The following is a 21,868-nucleotide window of genomic DNA, read 5'->3' as shown; positions in this document are numbered from 1 at the left end:
GTAGTGGGTGACCTGCTCGTTTTCCTGGGTGCACAGTATCAAAGTGTGTGTGTGTTGCCAGGGAAAAGCCTGCGAGTGCCAGAGAAGGTCCCATTCAGGATGACCCACAACATCGAGATGGCTCTGGGAGTCACTGGGGTGGAGGGCATCTTCAGGCTGTCCTGTGAACAGGTTACTCTCACATCACACTGCATATAAAACCATTTGTACAGGCGTTAACTCAACCCATCTGTGAAAGGGTATCTAAAACACACCCATCTATGTTATCATCAGTAGCATTTCTCACACACCTTGTAACAGATTGGACTAATTTCACGTAGCATAGTCGCAGTGTGCCCCGTGGCAGGTACACCATACCACCGCCCACCTCTGCTGTTAGAATGAGGATCTTCATCTCTTGCTGCTGATGAAGCGAGAGCCAAGTTCAAAGTGTTCAATATGTTGGAGCTTATAAAATGAACACATGAGCCTGAGATGACTGTTTTCCCTGAGGGTCACGATTGGAAAGTATTCCCACTGGGCTGTAATTGATAAATATTGAGACGAGTGGCTTTTTTTGCACAGTTTAGAATAATGAAGGTAAAATTAAGCAGTAGACTGTGACAGCACTGAGCAGCTCCTTCAGTGGGAGACTGCGGCACCCACGGTGTGGGACGGAGAGATTTCGCAGGTCTTTCCTCCCCACTGCTGTCAGACTCCACAACAAAGACTTTAACTGAACAAACACACACATCCACACATGTGCAATAACACTAAGTGCAATAATCCTTTCTGGCATCGTTGTATTTTTACTCAGTTGTATATAGCATTCGTATTCTATTTTTATCTTATTGTATATTTATTTTATTGTATTCTACTGTATATAGTATTTTATTCTATTCTGTACAGTTGTGTACTGTATTTATTCTTATTGTATTCTAATTTTTGCCTCATAACTTTTGCACTGTCCACTTCCTGCTGTGACAAAACAAATTTCCCACGTGTGGGACTAATAAAGGTTATCTTATCTTATCTTATCTTAGATGGAGTGACAGTTTGTTTTTACAGTTTGCTGCAGCTTACAGGCTGTTTGTTAGAGGGATGTAGCCAGTGCACGTTTTGTATCTCGGGATATTTCCCATGCACTGAAACATGGAGATGTTAGAGCTGTCGGCTATTGTGACAGGATGGAAGTCAAAATACACGTGGGGGGAAAAAATCAAGTGGGATGTGTGTTTCTAGGTGGTTCAGATAATGCGACGAGGCAGAGAGACCTTACTGACCCTGCTGGAGGCCTTCGTGTACGACCCTCTGGTGGACTGGACCGCGGGGGGAGAGGTAGGATTTGCTGGTGCAGTGTACGGAGGGGGAGGCCAACAGGCTGACAGCAAAAAGAGCAAGCGGGACATGGAGAGAGACATCACGCGCTCTCTCTTCTCCTCCAGGGTGGCTGAGATCAAGGTGAGTTCACAGATGTCAAATAATCATACAGCACCTTATCAGCAAATCCAGTCGGTTCTGTGGTGGTGTCTCAGGTTGCCATGGTTGCAGCCGTTTCTTTAATTGCAGTTGTCAATGTTGCTTCACTTTGTCTGGCAGTGAGAACAATAAATAGGGGAGAAAGTTAAATAAGGACTGCGTTACAGTGTAACGAAGGAGAATATTAGTGGTTTTTATCTGTCATTCCAGGTTAATCCACAGCTGACTGACACTACAGTTATTGCTCTTACAGCTCACATTGTCTAAATAGGCAGGAGTAGGGTTGGCTTTGTTTTTAACAACCCTGCAGGCTGTAGAATGAATCCTTTCCTGCATTTCATATTTTTAATGTGTTATTGTTCTGTGTGGGCCTCGTGCAGGTGAACTGGTTTAAGAATCGTGACGAAATGCTAGCGGTCCTACCACAAGTAGAAGAAGCCGTAGAAGAGTACTTGGTCCTGCAGGAGCTTCTCTGCCAAGGAGAGAAACGCCAAGCTAAACTACAAGAGGAGAGCGCCTTCTTAGAGGGGGCAGAGAACCACCCTGACCACGACATCTTCACCCTGGAGCAAAGGTCAGACACAGCACACTGTTCATGTTCTTTCAAATGCATGCCAAAAGGTGCATTTAAGGATATACATTTGAAAGACTGAAAGGTACGTCCGGTGGATTCATTGAAGTTTGTAACATGTTTGGATATTTGATCGTCTTTTAAACAGTCACTACAGACAACAAAATAAGGAAATGTGGCTTTTAAATTATTCATTGATAGATAAAGTTAGGTGATGTTGTTGCTTGGAAACATTGTGGTCACACTTATAGCATAAGATAAGCTTTATTACCCCTGAAGGAAGGAAACGAATGTGTTACAGCAGCCAGAACATGAAGAACAATATAACTCTGTAAAATAAATACATGGTTCAGATCGCACGCTCATTTGCAGCAGTGCTGACACACAGCCTGCACACACTCGAGTTAAGTATTCAACAGTTACCACACATGTTAATGAGACCACTCTTAGGGGTGTTCTCCTGGTGCAGGCGGGACGGTTGTATCAGGAAGCAGATCTGTAACAGACGAGCTCGGTGAACACAAATCAGCTGAATGTTTGGAGGCGGAGCCCAAAGGAGGACGGGGTCGTAAAGCGATTGGTCGCTTTGAATAGATGATCATAGTTATATAAACAGTCATACTGTGGCAACAACAGAAAAACTATTTGAAACTTTGTTTACAATTTGAAAGTGTGCAGAGTGAACTATCAGCAGTTTGCTGTGTAGCAGTGGAGATGCTGACAGCTGGATTATTTACTGCTGAGCCTCTGCACTGCTCCGACCATTCAAACTCAGCTGATCCGTGCGAGCAGGGTTTCAGTCCGAGAAACGGAGAGCTGGTGGCGAGAATGTGAAACTGCAGCCGCGTGTGCGATGGCTTCTTTGTGCGCACGCCTGCCGAGTGCTACATGCAGGAAATTTAATAGCACCGCTGGAATAGATGAGATCAGGACGATAACAGAAATACTGTATCCACAAACATCATCGCCTCATTCTGAACTCTTACTCACCCAGCCCTCCTGCTCACAGGTACTCTGAACATACCCAGCTGCAGTCACGACAGCGGACCGTGCAGGAGGCCATTCAGGGCAAACTGACTGAACTGGACCAGTGGATCTCCCAGTACCAGGCAGCATTCTCCAGCCTGGAGGCCACACAGCTCGCCAGCCTGCTGCAGGACATCAGCAGTCCTATCGATCTTGGTCAGTGTCTGTGTAAAATACTCTCCTCAGGTTTCTGAATATTGTGTATTTCAACATATTTCTGGGTGTTGCTTTGGTATATTTTACTTAAAAATATATAAAATGAAAATAGGATGATTTGACATTTAGTTCTAAATCAGGGTAAAAACTTCATATAACCTCCATTTAAAACAGAACAACAATAAATAAGAAGGCATACTCTCCTGACCCAGGATGTTCAGTACGTCCCACCAGCTCAGTAGTGCGAGGCCAAGCAGGTTGGCAGCTGTTCTATACAATGAATAATCTTGTCCCTCTATTTTAGTCGTAGCATGTTTACACAATAACTGCACAGCTCTTGAGTTGCTCCTGACCTGATTGGAGGAGCCCGTTTTAATATGTAGTCAGCAGCCAATAAGCTTGCATATGACACAGGAAGTCTGCGTGCACCTGGGGCTCCACCTGTGCGTCCCACTTCTTGGTTTGGACTCCCTCACCCAGTGGAAACAGACACAGGTTGTCTGAATACGAGCTCAATCGTCCAGGTCAGGAAATCCCAGGAACGTGATTGTTTGCCTTCATGTAGCGTTTTCAGTGGGAGGGACATGTTCATACGACTCTTTTCAGGATTATTGAAGGTCTTGGAAGAGTATTGTCTGTACAGTAAAGTGTGAGTTCTGCCTTTTGTCCTGCTGTTAGTGTTTCTGTAAATAGAACAAAGGAGGGAACGAGAACATTGTGCTGTGGAAGTGGAACTACAGCCACTGGTTGAGTGTCATGGCCCTTTATCCAATTATTGATTCTCCAAACTCACATTTCAGGTTCACTCTGTCGGACGCTGTTTCTGTCTCTAGTGATGTCATCGTGAACATTTACTGTTCTTGAAGAGCTGGATGGTTAACTGTGTGCCCGCCTGTCAGGGTCAATGTTAATTATTTATGTGATATTGATGATTTATCCCTGCTTAACACTACGATTAAACAACACTGCTTGTGGTTCAGTTTTCAGTAAAAATGCATTGATTGTACTGAGCTGTGCTGTCTTGTTCTTGGCTGTCCCATCAGGCCCTCCCAGCTATGTGCCAGCCACAGCCTTCCTGCAAAATGCAGGTCAGGCCCACCTAATCAGCCAATGTGAGAGCCTGGAGGCGGAGGTGAGCACCTTGCTGCAGCAGCGCCGTGGAGCCCTCCGCAGCTCCCTGGAGCAGCTTCACAGCTATGCCACAGTGGCTTTGCTGTACCCACGGGCTACCCTAGTATTCCACAGGGCCCATCAGTGGAAGGCCTGGTTGGAAGAGCTGCTGAGAGACATGACAGCAGATCACTGCCAGCACATCTACAGACAGTAAGGAGCCACGCATTGTCTTTTCTCATTTTCATTGGTTAACCCTAGGACTGCATGTGTCGCTTAGCTGGTACCAGCCTTACTGGTGACCAGTCCTCGCAGAGTCCCTAAAATGTTTTTGGTGAAGAAGCACCCCTGAGACCCACCGTCAGGTCCAAGTTACACACCTAAAAATGTCCCCTATGATAGTTCTCTTCAACTCGGCAAACATCCTGTGCGCCCCTTCACCTGAGTTACCTGCAGATACCTGCAGTTCATGAGACAGGACAGGTTGCAGCATCACCATGAATCACATCCAAGCTTATGTTCTGCTCCTCATGGTGTAACTCACGATACCAGCTAAATGTGTGTCTCTCTCTTTCCAGATATGAGTTGCTGTTTGCTCCACAACCTTCTGCTGCCTCCTGCCAGTTTCTTTCCAGTGTGGAATTGACTCTGCAGCACCAAGTGGCTGACACCAACGAGCGCGTGGTGCACCAAGCAGAGCGGCTGAAGGCTGAGGGCACCACAGTAGCAGCGTGTGAGGAGCAGCTGCAGGAGATTGAGCACTGCATCACAGTTTTCCTGCGGGAGAATGGAGAGCCAGGTTCTCTCAGCCTGGCTGCAATCATCACCTCTGCCCTCTGCACACTCTGCAGGTTTCATTCACATTTTCATTCTGTGTCTCACAGTTTTCAGTCCCTGTGACTGTCTGTGAGGGTTTAATTGTGTCCGTACTGTAGGTCAACAGACAGATGAATAAGAATCTGGTAGTATGAGGTCCAAAAACATGCTGATGTAAGTGAAGGCAGCCAAACGTAGGTGGGAAAAACTCAAACCTAACACCAGAGTTTCTGAGTCAGTAATCTGAAGAAATCCACTCAGCGGCACTAAAAACCCTGAAAGACCACTTAAAGCTCTGGTTAAGGTTCAAACTACTGGTTAGGACTGAAAAGATTTAAAAAGTCTTTGTTTCTGGAAAAGAGATCTTTGGTAAGATAAAGCAGGAGGAAAGAAACGAGCCCTAATCTGAACCACATGGTGATGGTCACTCATGTTAGCGGTCCTCTTCTGTCTGAAGTCGGTCACCATCATTATTTACATTTTAAAGAAGGTGATTCCTGCACGAGCGCTCCACAAAATCATCCTGCTGCCTGTTGTTGCATTGGCGCAGAGCTTTAAAGGTTGTATCCCGAAGCAATCTGCTAGCCTGTTGGCCTTGTCACAGGCTGCTCTACAGACTGGAAGCAGGCCTCCTCATCCAGCTCTTGGCGATTTGTCTTTGCTGTCAGCACGACTGAGTCCTGGTCAGATCATGTAGGACTCTGTTTTCTTTAGTCAGACTTGGCCAACTCACCTGTGATAATAACCATGGAAGCTAGCAGGCGTGCTACTGTTACTGATCTCACACATTAGAGTGGGCAGAAGGTCACATGGCGAGAAGTGCTCTGTGCATAACGTGAAGTGTCTATTCAGCAGCATGCAGTCATGTGAAAAAGACAGTGCACCATTTTTACTTATGGGGCTTTAATGGGACGTAATAAAAAACGATGTGGTCCTCAGCAGCGTTGGAAATGAGATCAGTCCAACCTCGGTGTGGATGGGTTTGAGTGGGTGGATAAAAGCTGCAGTGGACACAGTGAACCCACTTTTGTCTTGTGTTTGATTGACCGTAGACGCAACCTGGTGATGGAGGGTGCAGCAACCAGCGCTGGGGAGCAGCTCGTGGACCTGACGTCTCGGGATGGGGCGTGGTTTTTGGAGGAGCTATGCAGTATGATTGGAAACATCAATGGGCTTGTAACACTGCTGCAACGCTGCCCACTCTTAACTCATGACCTGGAGCTCCCTCCACCTTCAGCTACCACCCAGGTTGTTTACCTGGCCAGTGCTGTGTATACCTGCTTACAGGTAGGTCCACCTGCAAACTATGAAGCCGCGCAGGAACAGGCTGAGGCCGTGTAAAGTCTTTTTGCTGACATTGCTCTGGCCTGTCATCTTTTTATTGCAGGAGCTGAACACCAATTTCCGTCAGATCATCTTTCCAGAGGCTCTGCGATGTATGATCAAAGGAGAGCCGACTCTGGAGTCCATGTTGGCAGAACTGGAGCAGCTGGTAGATCAGAGCTCTGATGGTCTTGGCCTGCAAGGTTTGGCCGATAGTTTGCAAACCGGCACAGGCCTGGACCACAACGGCCGTAACCACTGCCTCCACATCACCAGGTGGAGTTCCTGTCGTGCATTTTTAGCGGACACAGTGCTGTTTAACTTGCTGCTAACCTGCATGCTTAAAGTTTGTTTTGTGTGTGTCTGTTTGTCAGAATGCTGCGTGTGCAGTACTCTGAACTGATCCAGCCTCATAGCATGGATGGACAGGGCCAGGACACACCAAAGATGTCTGCAGGTCAAATGTTGTTGGTTGCCTTTGATGGCATGTTCACTCAGCTGGAGACGGCCTTTGGGCAGCTGACTGAAAAGGTAGAGCTTACATTTCTGCACATTCAGTGAATGCATGTTACGACCCGGCTCCAAAGCTGCGACATAAACATGGAGACTGATACCAGAACTTCACAGAGAAGAGCTTTTATTTTAAATCGCATAACAAGTTGGCTAAAATAACTGGTACCACTAAGACAAACAGTAGTGAGCCTTTATGAAAGCCCGCCTCAGGTTTATCCACACCTGGTCAATTAGCAACAGCTGTACACTCTTGCACTGCCACTGCAGAGAGATTAGGGGCTGCAGAGGGCAGAACAATGCAGTGAAAGACCTAGAATGACATCAGAAATCCTCGTCACGTCTGTAACGGGATATTTTTATGACTCACGGTGCATTTTATAGCTTGTTTATTTTAAATATTGAGTTCAATTCTGTACCATAATTGGCCGCCAGGTTCCATGTTATTCTCAACACAGGCATGGTTGTGTACCAGCACAGCAAACAACAATGCACTTTGTATCCTGACAGCAGGTGGAAACACAGTGCAGGATAAGCTTGATCCAGTCCTAACCTGCTCTTCAGGAACTAGTCTGTGTTTCTTACACCGTTGTTTCCTGGAGCGACTAATATTACTTTGCTCTGCATTATCCTTAGCTGAGTTCTTTAGAGGTGCCGCCCCTGTGGAGAAAGGTGGATGTTCTGAGGGAGGCCCGAGCCACACAGCTCCACTTCTTTGATAGCCTGAATCAGCGTCAGCTGATGGAGGAAGTGTTCTTCATCAAGAGACTGCAGACCATCAGGGATTTCTTCAGGCTGTGTTCCTCGTTTGCTCAGACTCTTTCTGGTAAGAGCTCTTCACGGCCACACAGACTGAGGATGAACTTATCATGTTGTTGCACTTTATTAAAAGCACCCACTTGATGCCATGGACACTATAGAGAGGGCTGAGCATTGTTAAAATATTGGTTTAGCCATAATCTACAGCCTTTTCTTCTTCCACTATGAAGTGTTTCTGGATGTTTGCACTTTGACAAAGTCAAACTGCTCAGTGTTTCGCATAGAAAGAGAGAACATAGCTTTCCGAGGTAGTTGTGAGCTCTGTGGTTTAAATAACCAGATATTCTTGCGGCATGTCTGATGACTGTGGGACAAATCTTTGCAGGTACCTGCGCCCCAGCTGAGGAGCTGTTACCTACAAATGGACCTGTTGGTTTGGGGAAGTCCCTGTACGGCCGGCCCGGCAGCACTGGGTCGGGTGCAGCAGTGGTCAGTGAGGAACAGATGATTCGTCCCATCAAGGCCTTCACTGCTGAGTTTGTCCGGCAGATGCTTATGGGTATGCCCAGCCAAGCCCTCAGTCTGGCCCTCTGCAGCACCCTCTCTGCCCTCGGTGTGGACATTGTCGCTCAGGTGGAAGCAAAAGACTTTGGTGCAGAGAGCAAGGTATGATCTGTGTGGAATTATGTGGTGTTCAGTATCTTTGTTCTCTCAACGTTCTTTTCAACCTTCTTCATGTTCTCCATGTCAACGTTAAAAAAGAGTGTTCATTATTGAATTTTAACTATCTTAAAGGAGTCTTTAGAAATGCTGATCACCTGTTGGCTGCGTTCTAGTTCAGGTTGGTTGATCTGTTGATCGTTGCTGCCCATCAGGTAGTCCTTACTCAGCCTGTTTAAAAATAAGTATCGCTCTCTCAGCTGCAGAGTAATCAGTGGGTTTGAGTTGATAACCTGTTCTTTCAAAGCCTCCCCCTGACTGTCGGACAGTCATCGCCCTTTCTGGATCTCATACTCATGTGTCACCTGTTCCAAATATTTTTCATGTTGCAACCTTCTTCCACAATGGATTCTTCATTTTTCACCAGATTCTACTCACCGTGGAAAAACCTTATTTACAAAAAACGCTGTGTGTGTGAAATGTTGAATGTTTTAGTGTAAATGCAGAGTGGATACACATTTATTGTTCCAGTTTTCAAAGACTGTAAAGAATACCGTAAAGTAACCTTTGCTATGTGTGTTCCTCCAAAGGTTTCTCTGGACGAGCTCTGTAAGAAGGCAGTGGAGCAGGGGCTGACGTCAGGTCGAGTCTCCCAGCTGCTGTTGAACAGAGCCACAGTGCTGGTGTCGTCCTATGACACAGCATGGAAAAAAGTTGACCTGCTGAGGAGGCTGGATAGCAACCTGGAAGCTGCCAGGGCCAGCCTGCAGAGGAGCCAGCTGCACATCGCTATGTTCCAGGTACATGCACCAGTAGTGCTGCTTTTGGAGTTGTGATCACTTTTCACATCACAAAAAATACTTCCAGTTGCCTGCGGTGTAAGCTGAAGATCAGTGAAGCTAACACAAAGTGCTGCAAAGAACGGGGCGAGTTCTGGTCAGCTGTATTAGAATCATGATGATGTCTGGATCATCTCTGACGTAACTTCATGTCATTTGGTGATTGTCCAAATATACCACTGTTTTTATTGGTGCGTTTCTTTCAGTGGCAGCACGAGGATGTTCTGGGTCCCAGTAATCAGCCTTTAAGTGTCAGCATTCCTCCTCGTTCTGTGATCCTCAGCAACATGAAGAAGAAGCTGTATAAGCTGAGTCAGGATGAAGCAGCCATCGTTGCCATTCAGGTGAGTTTGTCTTCATTCCCAGATCAAAACCATAATAGTTTCTGGCCACTTTAGGAGAATGACATTTTTAAACATACTTTAGTATGTTTAACACAGGAACTTCTACAGGAAACTCTCATAGTAAAGTTAAACTGCAGCAGCTCAGAAACATTACCTGAAAGGCATGTCAGTGAAATTCAGGAAAAGCCTGCTGGGTTGCCAGGCGAACCAAAAGTCCTTCAAGCTAACTTAAGGTTATGTATGTAACCCAGGTTCTCTGAGTATCAGATGTGAGTGTCTCACTATGGGGACGCCCCTCATCAGAAGCTGCTGTTACACCAGCCCCTGCAGGCTGGCTAAGTGACGCCAGTGTCAGGAGGGGCCTCCCTGTGTATAGCGTCAGGTGTCATTCAGAACGCAGGAGGGGGGTCTGGTGAGACGCTCACTTATGCTACTTTAGCAAAAAGGAAAGTTTGAAGCCTGATTTTAACCAAGCGACGCCCCCTTTGTTGTAGCGTTCATGTCGCATTGCTATGACGACAAGCATGCACACTGTGTTGTAATGGGAAACCAGTCTATGTATCCCACATGCACCCGCCCTCTCTTCCTCCTTTACCATGGAAACGATCCTGTGATCATGTGCATCCACCTCAGTATGTGCAAAGTATTCCTCTCAGAGCTTCATTATGACTTTGTAATAATATTTCCGCTTATCGTTATCAGGGTTGTGAGTTGTATGAAACATTTTTCCTGTCCTGTGATTCACGTTGGTGGTGTCTTCAGGAGAAGCTAGCGTCGCTGGAGGCTAGCATCGAGCAGCGTTTAAAGTGGGCCGGTGGAGCCAACCCAGCACTGGCGCCTGTCCTGCAGGACTTTGAGATGACCATCAGAGAGAGACGCGCCATGGTGGCCAGAGACAACCAGCGCACCAGCCAGGTACAGCCGCTGCTGTGTTCGCCTCCTACTGTCACTGATCACCACATTTGGACAAAATGCCAATTTTGCCACTCTTCCTTTCCAGGTCACATTCCTGTGCTCCACGATCCTCAACTTTGAAGGCCTTCGGACCCGATCCCCCGAGGCTCTCAGCATGGACGCAGCCCTGTTTGAACTGCTGAAGCGCTGCCAGCAGACGTGTTCGTACGCTGCCCAGTTTAGCAGCACGGTGTCTGCACTGGAACTCCAGCTCCTGCACAGACTGGTTGGTTTGACCTTTGACCTACATTTCTGTCAAGTTTTTCTGGTGCAGCCTTGTTTTTGTACCACATGCACTGATAACATTTTAAATAATTAGTCCTTCATCTTTAATAACATTCATTTCCACATGTAATGCTCTGCTGTCACATGTAGGATATGAAACCTAGTTCCAGCCGGCCCTTAACGAGTCTGTCAGGCTGTGATACATTTAAAAACACCGAGTTCAGGAAGTTATTAAAACTTTTTTATTAAAACTCTCAGCATGCAGTCAGACAACCAGCTGAGTTAATAAACAAACATTTCCTGAGGTCAGAGCGAGGGTCAGTTTTCTCCTGTCGGTGTCTGGACAACCAGACTTTACAGGTGCTAGCGGAACATTAACCACTCCAAACCCACTTTTGACATGTAACGCGTGGAGTTCCTACTGAGACTAAATGTTTCTGTTTGCATTCACAGTTCATCTTCACAGTCTAACAGATGTTTGTATGAAACCTGTTCTTTGTGTTTCTCTATCAATGGCCACCATGTGCGTCCTTCTTTGCCCTCACCTTTTTGAGTGATCACCCAGTGAGTTTGGAGAAACTTGATAAGACGGCGATGTGCTTTCCATTGCTACAGAGTCCAGTGCTAGACCTACCTATAGGCAGTGTGGAGTGGCTCAGCTGTGCCCAGAGGCAGCTGGAGGATGAGCTAAACATGGAGCAGAGGAATCAGGAGGAACGGGAGCAGCAGCTGGAAACCTGTGGAGAAACACTGCAGCTGCTGGTGGACTCGATCAAAACGATTCTCTCTAATCACAACCGCCATTTAGCTGACGTCAAGCACCTGCTGAGGGCCATGGCCAAGGTACACCTGAGGCACACACACAGCTGATTTTAAAATCTGGGGTGTTTTCACCACTATTATGTGTTTGCCATTCGAATAAGTGTAGAAGATGAGCGAGCACAAAGGTTTAAAAATGGTCCACACGTGTGTTGCACGTTGCTGCATCCTGCTGTGAACCTGCAGTCGTCACTGTTCTTATGTCGTACAGGATGAGGAGGCAGCGCTGGCGGATGGTGAAGAGGTGACATACGAGGGCAGCGTGCGTCACTTCCTGTTGGAGTACAAAGCTTGGCAAGACAACATCCAGTTAGTGCTGTTCACTGTTGTCCAGGCCAGTGGACAGCACCTCAGCCAGGAGCAGCTCGAACTACTGGAAGAAATCCCCAGTACTCTGAAAGAGCTGCACTCACAGAGCCAGAGGTGCTTGGGTCACACACACACTTCCTGATCTTTTTCATTTTCACATAAAAATCATATTAATTATTATTAATAATCGTTATTAATGCATGCATGCGTTTATTCCAACAGCGTCTATAACGGCCTGGTGGGCTTTGCCTCCCCACTGGTGACCGACAGAGACGCTGAGTGCTCCAGTCCTGTTTCTGCAGCACAGTCGAGCTTTGCAGCAGGTATAGCCTCCCGATGTTGTAGCATGCTACAAACCTTATGGTGGGGAAAATGGGTTTTCACTGGTGTCAGTGTGCGTCCTGTCAAGTGAACATGTGACACGTACACACACGTGTGTGTATTTGTTATGTTTTTCATTTAGCTGTCAGATGCAGTGGGGTGAAAACCCAGCCAGACTCGATGTCCCAGAATGCACGCAAGGCTCTCCCACGCAACCTGGGAACCCCGACCGATACCCCGCCCAGTACTCTAGTGAGCAGTAAAGGTCTCAACTCCAGCCCCAAGAGGGCTGTACGAGACCCCAAAACAGGACGAGGTACTCTTCCTTCACTCTCCTCACAATCTTTGGAAACTGGGGCTTTTGAAAAAGCAGCAGGTTTCACAAATATGTAATATGTATGCAGCTGTCTGAGGTCAGAAGAGCATTCGTTCCCTTTCTCAGAGTGAGGATTACAGTCTCAGTACTTGTGTTCAGCAGGAGTTGTAGGCTTGGTGCATACCTACCTTTAGCAAATGAAATTGTATCCCAGTGTCTACACAGGTTCCTGTGCAGAACAAACATTAACATTAGAGACTTCATCTCAACAAACACTTTGTTCGATTTCAGCGGTCCAAGAGAGGAACTCCTACGCGGTCAGCGTGTGGAAGAGAGTGAAAGCCAAACTGGAGGGCCGAGACATCGATCCCAACAGGAGGATGAGTGTCTCCGAGCAGGTAGCACATCATTTTGTAACCACCAGGAGAATAGGGAGGCATGTCAAAGCAGCCTCGTGACAGGATGAAGAGGTTGTTTAAAAGAAACAAACAAAATGTGCTGACACAGTGTGAAGTCGATGTCTGCTGCTGTGAGAGTCGCATGGATTTATCAGATGTCTGAAGCCTTTGTAATGCAGCAGCAGTGGTCTGCATGAGTCTGAGCACAGCAAAGTCCAGTTTTAAACAAAGACTGGAATCGGATCGTCTGAGCAGATTCTAATCATTATGAAAGAGTCAGGTATCGTAACAATAACGTTGTCTGTATTTAAAACTGACCACATCTGGTTTGGTTGCAGGTGGACTTTGTTATCAAGGAGGCTACCAACATGGATAACTTGGCCCAGCTGTATGAGGGCTGGACTGCATGGGTGTGAACGCTCTGCTGCTTCATGTCTGGTCCAGCGAAGGCTTGGAGATCCACCAGAGTCCAGCGGGACTTGGGTGTCAACACAGCAGTACCAGGCCATACTAGGGGAAGAATATGGGACGTGGATGCTTAGTCCACCCTCCCGCACCCCTGGGTACCCAAACTGGGGCAGCAACCTCGTAGCATTGCTGCAACCACACTCCCCCCAACAATGGGTGATTGGGCTAACACGGCACTTGGTGCGCCTGCTGACCGGCCTTCCTTTTTGGGGTCTGAGTGGGCATGGTGGCACCAGGAGAGGAAGGAGGGAAGGAAGGCAAAAGCCACCTCACCCTCAACTTGAAAATACCTTCCCTCTCTCACCTACATTGCTGACTGTCAAGTTGTACCTATAAACATCACTGCATCTTTTTGTGGCCGTCAGAGCCCAGCAGAGGGCGGGATGAAGCGAGAGGTGAGCTGTTTTCCTCCGGAGCACACAGCTGACACACTGGCTGGGACTTTACTGTGGCTCAAACTCAGTGGACGGTTAGATGGCTTACACGGCTACGCGTTTTTCTCTCAACTTTTGGCATTATCATCCTGAGCAGCCAGTGGGTAACACTGTGAGGGAGGACGGAGTGAAATGGGGGTTTAAAAAACTCTATTTCAATCCAGCTGCAAGCACGGTGGAAACGTAGTAATCAAACTTTGCTTTGGTTGTTAAAAAGAACAAACTTGACTCTGAAGTGCTGTTAGATTTCACCGAATAAAAGATGAAGTAGAATTGTTTTCTCAGGAGGTCTTTTCTGTTTTTTGTGGTTACAGCTGAAACACCCTGTCATGTTAGTTTCAGGTGGCTGTGAGTCAGCTGAAGGGAAAACCTCTGCTTGATTTTCTTCAGTGTGGATCTTTAATCTGTGTTGTGCTTTACTATCAGTAGGATTAGATTTCTGCCTTTTTCCAACTTGCCCGTCTCGAGCTGCTTGCATCATGTACTTACACCCCAAGCCGTAATGCTTGCTTTTTATGATTTTGGACCTTCTAGTTTTACATTTTTATTGGGAGAAATGTTGTTTTTGGTGATGGTGAAACATGTTAATTCTTAAAGCTTTTATTGGATTTTGTTGGATGCCAAATAAACGTGGAACAGAGAGGTGTGCTGTTTTCTGTGACACTTCTAACTGGGGCTGAACGATTAGACTGGTGCTAAAGAACAGGGGTCTGCTGGAAATGACCATCCTCGCCCAGCTCAACTACGTAGGGATGCTAACTTACCTACGACACAGATAAGTCTTCAACCAGAGGGCTCGATTTTGTACAGTCAGGTCGGATCTGTTTGTTGCATCTGAATTTCTTCAGCTCTTCTGAAGCTCATCCAGGCGAGACAGTGATATTAGACGCCTTATGTCAAAACCAGTGATTTATGGCCCCCTGTCAAATGATAATGACTTAGTAAGTATTAAAGGAAGTAATAAAAGTTAATGGGAGTCCTCATTTTTATGAATATCATAAAATTCTGATATAACCCCCAAAATTGGATCATAAAAATATGGCAAGAATCAGATGTTTGAGACAGAAATTAAAATGATGGAATATTAAATCATAATGTCGTGCTGTTGTCATTTTAAGACAACGTTTACTTTTTTGTCAAAAAGTAAACTTTTTGAAAGGTTTTTATGGACCTGTGTGAGAAAATGTGTTAAACCACAGTAAAAAGGTTATTAGGATAAGATGCTCGTTATTGTCATGCAGTCACACATGGTGCAATAAGACAAGGAAATTGGAAACTGTCCCACGTCGGCACAACACAGTAACTTGAAGTGGACTTTTTTAAGCACAAGAAAGGTACGAGTAAAAAAAAAAAAATGAAATGACTTAATAAATGAGTGAATGAGTGAATGTTTATTGCACATTATTATTGTGTGGGCAATAACAATAATAGTAAAGTCCAGGGAGGTATTCAATCAGCTCAGCTGTTTGCATTGATCAGGGCTGTTACCCTGATGTAAAAGCCGCCCTTCAGTCTGTTTGTCCGCGACCTCAGCAGCCTGAACATCCTGCCAGACGGCAGCAGCTTAAACACCCGATGTCCTGGGTGTGGACGGTCCCGTAGGATGCTGGAGCAGGAGACCCATCCACAGGTGGAGCACACTGTCAGTGGAGCAGCAGTAGAAGACGATCAGAAGCTCCTTCGGGTCCATTTTCTGAGGATTCTTAGAAATTGGAGACGCTGTTGGGCCTTCTTTATAATTATTATTCCAATATAATTAGTTTGGAAATATTTCCAATATTATGATTCTTAATTAAACCAGTGCTTTTGTAACAAGATGGAGGGAGCTGGAGGCTGCATGCCCCGCTGGAAGGCTTTCACTCGTTTTATTTGTTTGTTTGAATCTATTTTCCTTTTTTGGATTAAAGTCCGAAGTATAAACGCTCCACCTCATGTAGAGGATCGTACCAGAGTGAGGATCCCCGAGAGGGTCGCACAGCAGCCAGTGTGGGTCAAGTAACATCTAACTCACGGTGCGACCCCCGAGCTGGGACTCCTCCCTGATCCACCAATAAAGCAAAATAAAATATTTAATCTTGTATTTGTGTACTTTGTGGTTATTGAATAAAGATTAGTCACTGATAAACACAGATAATAATAATAATAATAATGGATTGCATTTATATAGCGCTTTTCAAGACCCTCAGAGCGCTTTACAATTCCACTATTCATTCACTCTCACATTCACACACTGGTGGAGGCAGCTGCGGTTGTAGCCACAGCTGCCCTGGGACAGACTGGCCGATGGCGCGATATGGCAGATGACTGAAAGAAATGTTTGATGGAAAAAGGAAACAAAGTGTTTTGTTGCTAAACTTTGAGGTTCCAAGTCACCAATGGTTAAATAAGAAAATGCCAAGAGGAGACGAGCAGCTCCGAGTCTGTATGTAAAACAAACTCCACAGCAGTGATGCTTGTTCTTACATAGGTGCACTTACTCTTTGTTAGGGTAGATCTCATTTTAAAGTCCATTTTGTTGCCATCCTGTGATCTCATTCTGTTTCCAGGGGTCAGAATGTTGACGTTAGACTGTTTGGAATCAGGTTGTGATCTTAAAGTCACAGCAATGATTTTACAGTAGTAGTTACAGTATAATGTCCTTTACATTTCCAAACTCCAGTCATGGTTATGGGGGACATTTAAGTTGTTGTTTTGTGTGACTGCACACTGCCCATCAGAGGACACTCAGTAAGCTGCACAGCAGAAGTATGAATCCAGTTTCATTTACAACAACAGTCACCTGGAAGTGAAACAGTTAGTCGCAAAAATGGTGGAAATTGAATAAATTGGAAAATAGTATTTTAGTATTTAGTATTTATTTATTTATTGTCATTGTCAAGAACAATGAAATTTTCCAATTTAGAATAAATCAAATGACTTGATTAACATTTATGGTTTTATTTATTATCTATGACAAAGTGTGTACAGACTGTAAGGACGACTGTATCTTAACTGTTAAGCTCACCCTTCCAACATACATCTGTGTGCATTACTGACATGATGTCAACATATCAAGGAGTTTATGACTTCTCTGTTTTTCTTTTCTCAAAGATTTCACAACATGTGAAGTTACAGCACAGTTTGTCCAAATGTGTACTTGTTTTTTCAGCCCGGCTGATTTTACAGCATCCACATTAGCTCAGGTAATAAAAGTACAATCATCACACAGACCGGAAGTGAACTTTAATGTTCCAGGTTCTGTTGAAGTCTTGTTAGATGATGTGAATCATCTCATGGGTCTTATTAGCAGCTCCTTTTAGCTTCTGTGATGCATTTACTTCTCTCACCTTAAACTAGACGTTAGTGTGGTCAAAGTTAACCCGTGTCCTGTTGCCATTTGTATTTCTAAAACCCAACTTCAGTGTTCACCCTGTAGACTCTCAGATGGAAACACCAATGAATTGAGACATTCACAGATTTTATCAGAACATCTTTAACGTCTTTGTTGTTTTTATGTTTTACATAAAAAACATTAACATTTTATATTTTCAAATGAAAACACAGCAACATGAAAAGATATTTTTCTTTAATGTTGTTGCTGCAGCAATCTCAAATACTAATTATTCTGGGATTTTATGTTCAAACTGTGATTTTCCAAATGTGTGTGGAGTAAAATGAGCTTTCTCTGATGGCGCAAATGTTGTGACCAAGAATCATTCAGGGTTATCAAAACAAACTGTTTTAATAGCAGAAACAGTTCTCAGAGGTTACTGGTTTAAAGGCCATTTAAACCAGTTAAAGTCTAGGAGACAGCGGGAAAGTGGTAGATTAGTGAAAGAGAGAAGACAATAGGGGTGGGGGAAAAAATCGATACTGCGTAGTATCGCGATATTTTGTTTGCCAATAATGTATCGATACAGGGACAGCAGACATCGATATTTTGTTCCAAAAACTTCCAGTCCACCAGATGGTGCGGTTGAGCTTTTTCTCTAGTGAGGTCAGCAGAGGTTAGGTCAGCACATGGGAAAATTGATCAAACAAAGATGGAGGAAGAAAAAGAGATCAGGAAAGCGCCATCTGCGTTTAAATCAAACGTCTGGACGTACTTTGGATTTTTTAACAAGGATGGAACAAATGAGATGGATATGACACACGGGATTTGCAAGGTGTGTCGTATGAAAATAAAGTACTCTGGGAATACTACGAACATGAGGGCCCATCTTACACGGCACCATCCAAATATAGCATTAACCGCGGATGGGAAAGCTAGCTCTGAATCAGCTCCACTGAAAAATCAACCAACGCTGGACACTCTTAGCTTAGCAAAGCTATCTCCCAATTCAGAGCGAGCTAAGAAAATAACACAATCTATCACGTACTTCATCTGCAAAGACCTGCGTCCTTACAACATTGTGGAAAACGAGGGCTTTTCTTACATGATGAAGACGCTGGAACCCAGGTATGTGATACCATCACAACGTTTTTTCGCGGACACAGCCGTACCCAATCTCTACATAGATGTGAAGCGTAAAGTTGAGGACAGTTTGAGCACAGCAGAAAGGGTTGCATTAACTTGCGACGCATGGACCTCGCGGGCTGTGGATTCATATGCGACTATAACAGCTCATTATCTCACAGCGGACTGGCAACTGCTGTCTTACGTTCTCCAAACTCGAACATTACATGAAAGTCACACCGGAGCGAACATTGCAAATCTCCTGCAAAATGCAGCACAGGAATGGGGGATTGCTGACAAAAATCTGGTGGTTGTCACCGACAATGCTTCTAATATGACAATTGCCACTCAGCTAGCGGGATACCTGCATGTGAAGTGTTTCGCCCATATGCTCAATCTGGCATCACAACGAGCCTTAAACCTGCCTGCAGTAGCCAGGGTCTTGGGGAGAGTGCGGCGCATAACTGGGTTTTTCAATAGAAGCACAGTGGCAAACCACGCTCTGGAGCTCTTTTTAGGGCAGCAACAAACAGGACAGTTTACTTATTTTAATTTAAGACATGTTTTATTTTATTTAAATTTAAAACTTTTTTATTTAATGTAAAATTATATTTTGTTTTAAGCTATAATTGTACCAGATAGTTACGTTCAGTTAAGTTGGTTACTAGACTGTTATACAAACCGTTCACTTTGTCAGCAATAAGACTGACTGACATGAGAGAAAGACTGAGTGTGAGACTTTATTATTAGATAAAATGAATAATGATAAAGTTTACCTTTATGGACAAAATCTGCAGTAGAAAAAATATGTGATAAATCACAAAATATTGTATTGCAATACCCAGAATATTGCAAAAATATATTTTAAAAAAAAAAATCGCAATAATATAGTATCGTGAGCTAAGTATTGTGATAATATCGTATCGTGGGGTGTATGGTGATTCCCACCTCTAGAAGACAACTGAGGCAACAGTGGAGGAGGGCCTATGAGACAGAAAGGGAGGGACTCACTGCCCTGCAGGAGGAAATAAAGCAACAACTTACTAAGCTGCGAAGAGCAGAACACCTCAGACGACAACGTAAGAAGAAAGAACGGACAAGGACCCTTTTCTACAGCAACCCATACAACTTTGTTAAGGGCCTTTTTGTTGAAGAGCAGAGCGGGTGCCTCAAAATGCCCATAAAAGACCTGGAAGATCATCTGAGGAAAGCTTACTCTTATGATCAGAGGCATGAGCCAGTTACCATTCCGACTGATATGCCACCCATCCAGGCACCTGAACACCAAATGGACATAAGACCACCTACATGGAGTGAAGTGGAGAAGGTAGTGAAGAAGGCAAGAGCAGCATCGGCCCCAGGACCTAATGGCATCTCATACAGGCTCTATAAAAACACCCTACGAGTCCTCAAATACCTGTGGAAGCTGATGAAGGTAGCATGGCAGAAGGCTTGGCGAAGAGCAGGAGGTATTCTGATCCCTAAGGAGAAGAACTCTTCATCCATCAGCCAGTTTTGCCAGATCAGCCTGCTGAATGTACAGGGAAAGATCTTCTTCAGTGATTTGGCCCAAAGACTATCTGCTTTCCTGCAAAGAAACAACTATGTTGACACATCAGTTTAGAAGGCTGGCATCTGGGGCTTCTCGGGATGTCTGGAGCATGCTAGCGTCATCTGGCACCAGATTCAAACTGCCAAAAAAGAACGAAGAGACCTTCATGTGGTCTTTTTAGACCTTGCCAACGCCTTTGGGTCAGTCCCACAAGACATCTTGTGGATGGCCTTCAACTATTTCAGCATCTTCCTCCCATTAGGGCCTACATGGATGACATGACCATCATTACAACAACAAAACCATGTACTAGGTGATTCCTACAGAAGCTCCTGGAAAACAATGGGCAAGGATGGAGTTTAAGCCAAGTAAATCTTGCAGCATCTCCATCATAAAAGGAAAACTGACAGTCAAGCAATTCTATATCAGTGGAGAACCAATTCCAACAGTCTTAGAGAAGCCCATAAAGAGCCTGGGACGGTGGTATAATGCAGACCTCAATGATACGTGGCAACTAGAACAATTAAGGCAGAACTTGGCTGATGACCTCAAGCGGATTAACAACACTGCACTCCCAGGGAAACTGAAGCTCTGGTGCTTCCAGTTTGGGTTATTACCCAGACTACTGTGGCCGTTGACAATGTACGAGGTCTCACTCAATCACACCAATCAACTAGAGAGGCTAGTGAGCTCCTACGCTAAGAAGTGGCTCGGACTTCCCAAGTGCCTCAGCAGCGTTGGACTCTACAGCGACGGGATACTGTCATTGCCTATCCCCAGCCTGGTTGCAGAGTTTAAATGTGCAAATGTGAGGCTTGAGATGTCACTCATGGACTCCCGGGACCCCGTAGTGGGAGGCACTGCTCCCACCCTAGCAACGGGGAGGAAGTGGACCCCAGCCACATCTGTGCTACGGGCCAAACCTGCTCTTCGGCATCGTGACGTGGTGGGTCACGTCCAACAGGGCAGAGGTGGATTTGGTCTTGGCGCAGTAACACCTCGGTGGCAACAGGCATCTGTAACCGAATGTCGAAGAATGGTGGTGTAGGAGGTGTGTCGACAGGAGGAAACAGCCAGACATGCCAGAGCCATAGCGCTGGCCAAACATGGTCGCTGGATGAATTGGGAGAGTGTGGAAAAGAGGAAACTCTCATGGAGTGAAATCTGGGGCTCGGAGTCTAATAGACTAAGTTTCATCATCCGCGTGACATACGATGTGCTACCTTCTCCAATAAATCCGCAGCTGTGGTTTGGAAAGGACCCATCCTCCCCCCTGTGTACAGTCCCAGCAACACTCAAGCACATCTTGGTTGGTTGTAGGACTAGCCTTACTCAGGGCAGATACACATGGAGACACAACTAGGTTCTCAGGTGTCTAGCCAAGAAAGTTGAGTGCAAAAGAAAATCCATCAACACTCAACCTTTCACGAACCAAGGAAGGAGACAAGCCGAGGACGAGCCCCTCAACCCCAGACCTGGGCCCGTTGAAGGTTGCCAGGGATTGGCAGATGCAGGTGAACTTGGATCAGAGGCTAATTCTTCTCACAGAGATCATAACAACAACTCTGTGACCAGACCTCGTCCTTTGGTCTAACTCCCCAAAACTTGCATACATCATTGAGCTGACGGTACCATGGGAGGAAGCAATTGAGGAAGTGTTTGAGTGTAAGAAGCCAACTTGGCAGCTGAGGCAGAGGACAGAGGCTGGAAGATCAAGGTGCGCCCAGTGGAAGTGGGGTGCAGGGGCTTTGTTGCCAGCATAACAGCAAAGCTGCTTAGAGAGATTGGGATCAGAGGACCAGTCACTGGCTATGGTTAAAAAGGGCTGACATTACCTAAGGCAGTCAGCTAACTGCGAGAGAAAAGAAATGTTCTGCCCTACTCCCCTCTGCTCTTCTTCCCTTTTCTGGGTGAAAGTGGGAAGGTAGAGCGTACAGCCCAATCTGGTTGGGAGGTGTGGTAAGCCAGGTCGGGCGCCGCCCTTCCGGCTCTCCTCTCTGCTCTCTCTGATCGTGTCCCTTTTGTCGTACTCCTCTCTGTCACCTTTTCTATCCCTTTGAAGAAG

At 45.6% G+C, this 21,868-nt stretch overlaps 1 protein-coding gene across 5 annotated transcripts in view; it reads left to right on the top strand.

Annotated features, from left to right (window-relative positions):
* smg1 (SMG1 nonsense mediated mRNA decay associated PI3K related kinase) overlaps positions 1 to 14,892 on the top strand; it is a 59,006-nt gene extending 44,114 nt beyond the window's left edge. For all 5 annotated transcript variants that reach the window (XM_080906538.1, XM_080906536.1, XM_080906537.1 and 2 more), the window contains 21 exons: positions 62 to 171; positions 1,222 to 1,440; positions 1,839 to 2,032; positions 3,039 to 3,211; positions 4,255 to 4,534; positions 4,900 to 5,172; positions 6,190 to 6,424; positions 6,525 to 6,736; positions 6,835 to 6,991; positions 7,607 to 7,796; positions 8,115 to 8,395; positions 8,980 to 9,189; positions 9,435 to 9,572; positions 10,335 to 10,487; positions 10,573 to 10,752; positions 11,367 to 11,594; positions 11,782 to 11,993; positions 12,102 to 12,202; positions 12,343 to 12,516; positions 12,808 to 12,914; positions 13,253 to 14,892. In XM_080906538.1, the coding sequence (XP_080762664.1) occupies positions 62 to 171; positions 1,222 to 1,440; positions 1,839 to 2,032; positions 3,039 to 3,211; positions 4,255 to 4,534; positions 4,900 to 5,172; positions 6,190 to 6,424; positions 6,525 to 6,736; positions 6,835 to 6,991; positions 7,607 to 7,796; positions 8,115 to 8,395; positions 8,980 to 9,189; positions 9,435 to 9,572; positions 10,335 to 10,487; positions 10,573 to 10,752; positions 11,367 to 11,594; positions 11,782 to 11,993; positions 12,102 to 12,202; positions 12,343 to 12,516; positions 12,808 to 12,914; positions 13,253 to 13,330 (3,905 nt within the window). In that variant the 3' untranslated portion in view covers positions 13,331 to 14,892. The remainder of the gene's footprint in view (positions 1 to 61; positions 172 to 1,221; positions 1,441 to 1,838; positions 2,033 to 3,038; positions 3,212 to 4,254; positions 4,535 to 4,899; positions 5,173 to 6,189; positions 6,425 to 6,524; positions 6,737 to 6,834; positions 6,992 to 7,606; positions 7,797 to 8,114; positions 8,396 to 8,979; positions 9,190 to 9,434; positions 9,573 to 10,334; positions 10,488 to 10,572; positions 10,753 to 11,366; positions 11,595 to 11,781; positions 11,994 to 12,101; positions 12,203 to 12,342; positions 12,517 to 12,807; positions 12,915 to 13,252) is intronic.
* The last annotated feature ends 6,976 nt before the right edge of the window (positions 14,893 to 21,868 follow it).

Source organism: Rhamphochromis sp. 'chilingali' (assembly GCF_963969265.1).
Source record: "Rhamphochromis sp. 'chilingali' genome assembly, chromosome: 15".
Lineage (NCBI taxonomy): Eukaryota > Metazoa > Chordata > Actinopteri > Cichliformes > Cichlidae > Rhamphochromis > Rhamphochromis sp. 'chilingali'.
Note: the sequence above shows the minus strand (reverse complement) of the source record. Positions and strands in the feature narration are given on the sequence as shown.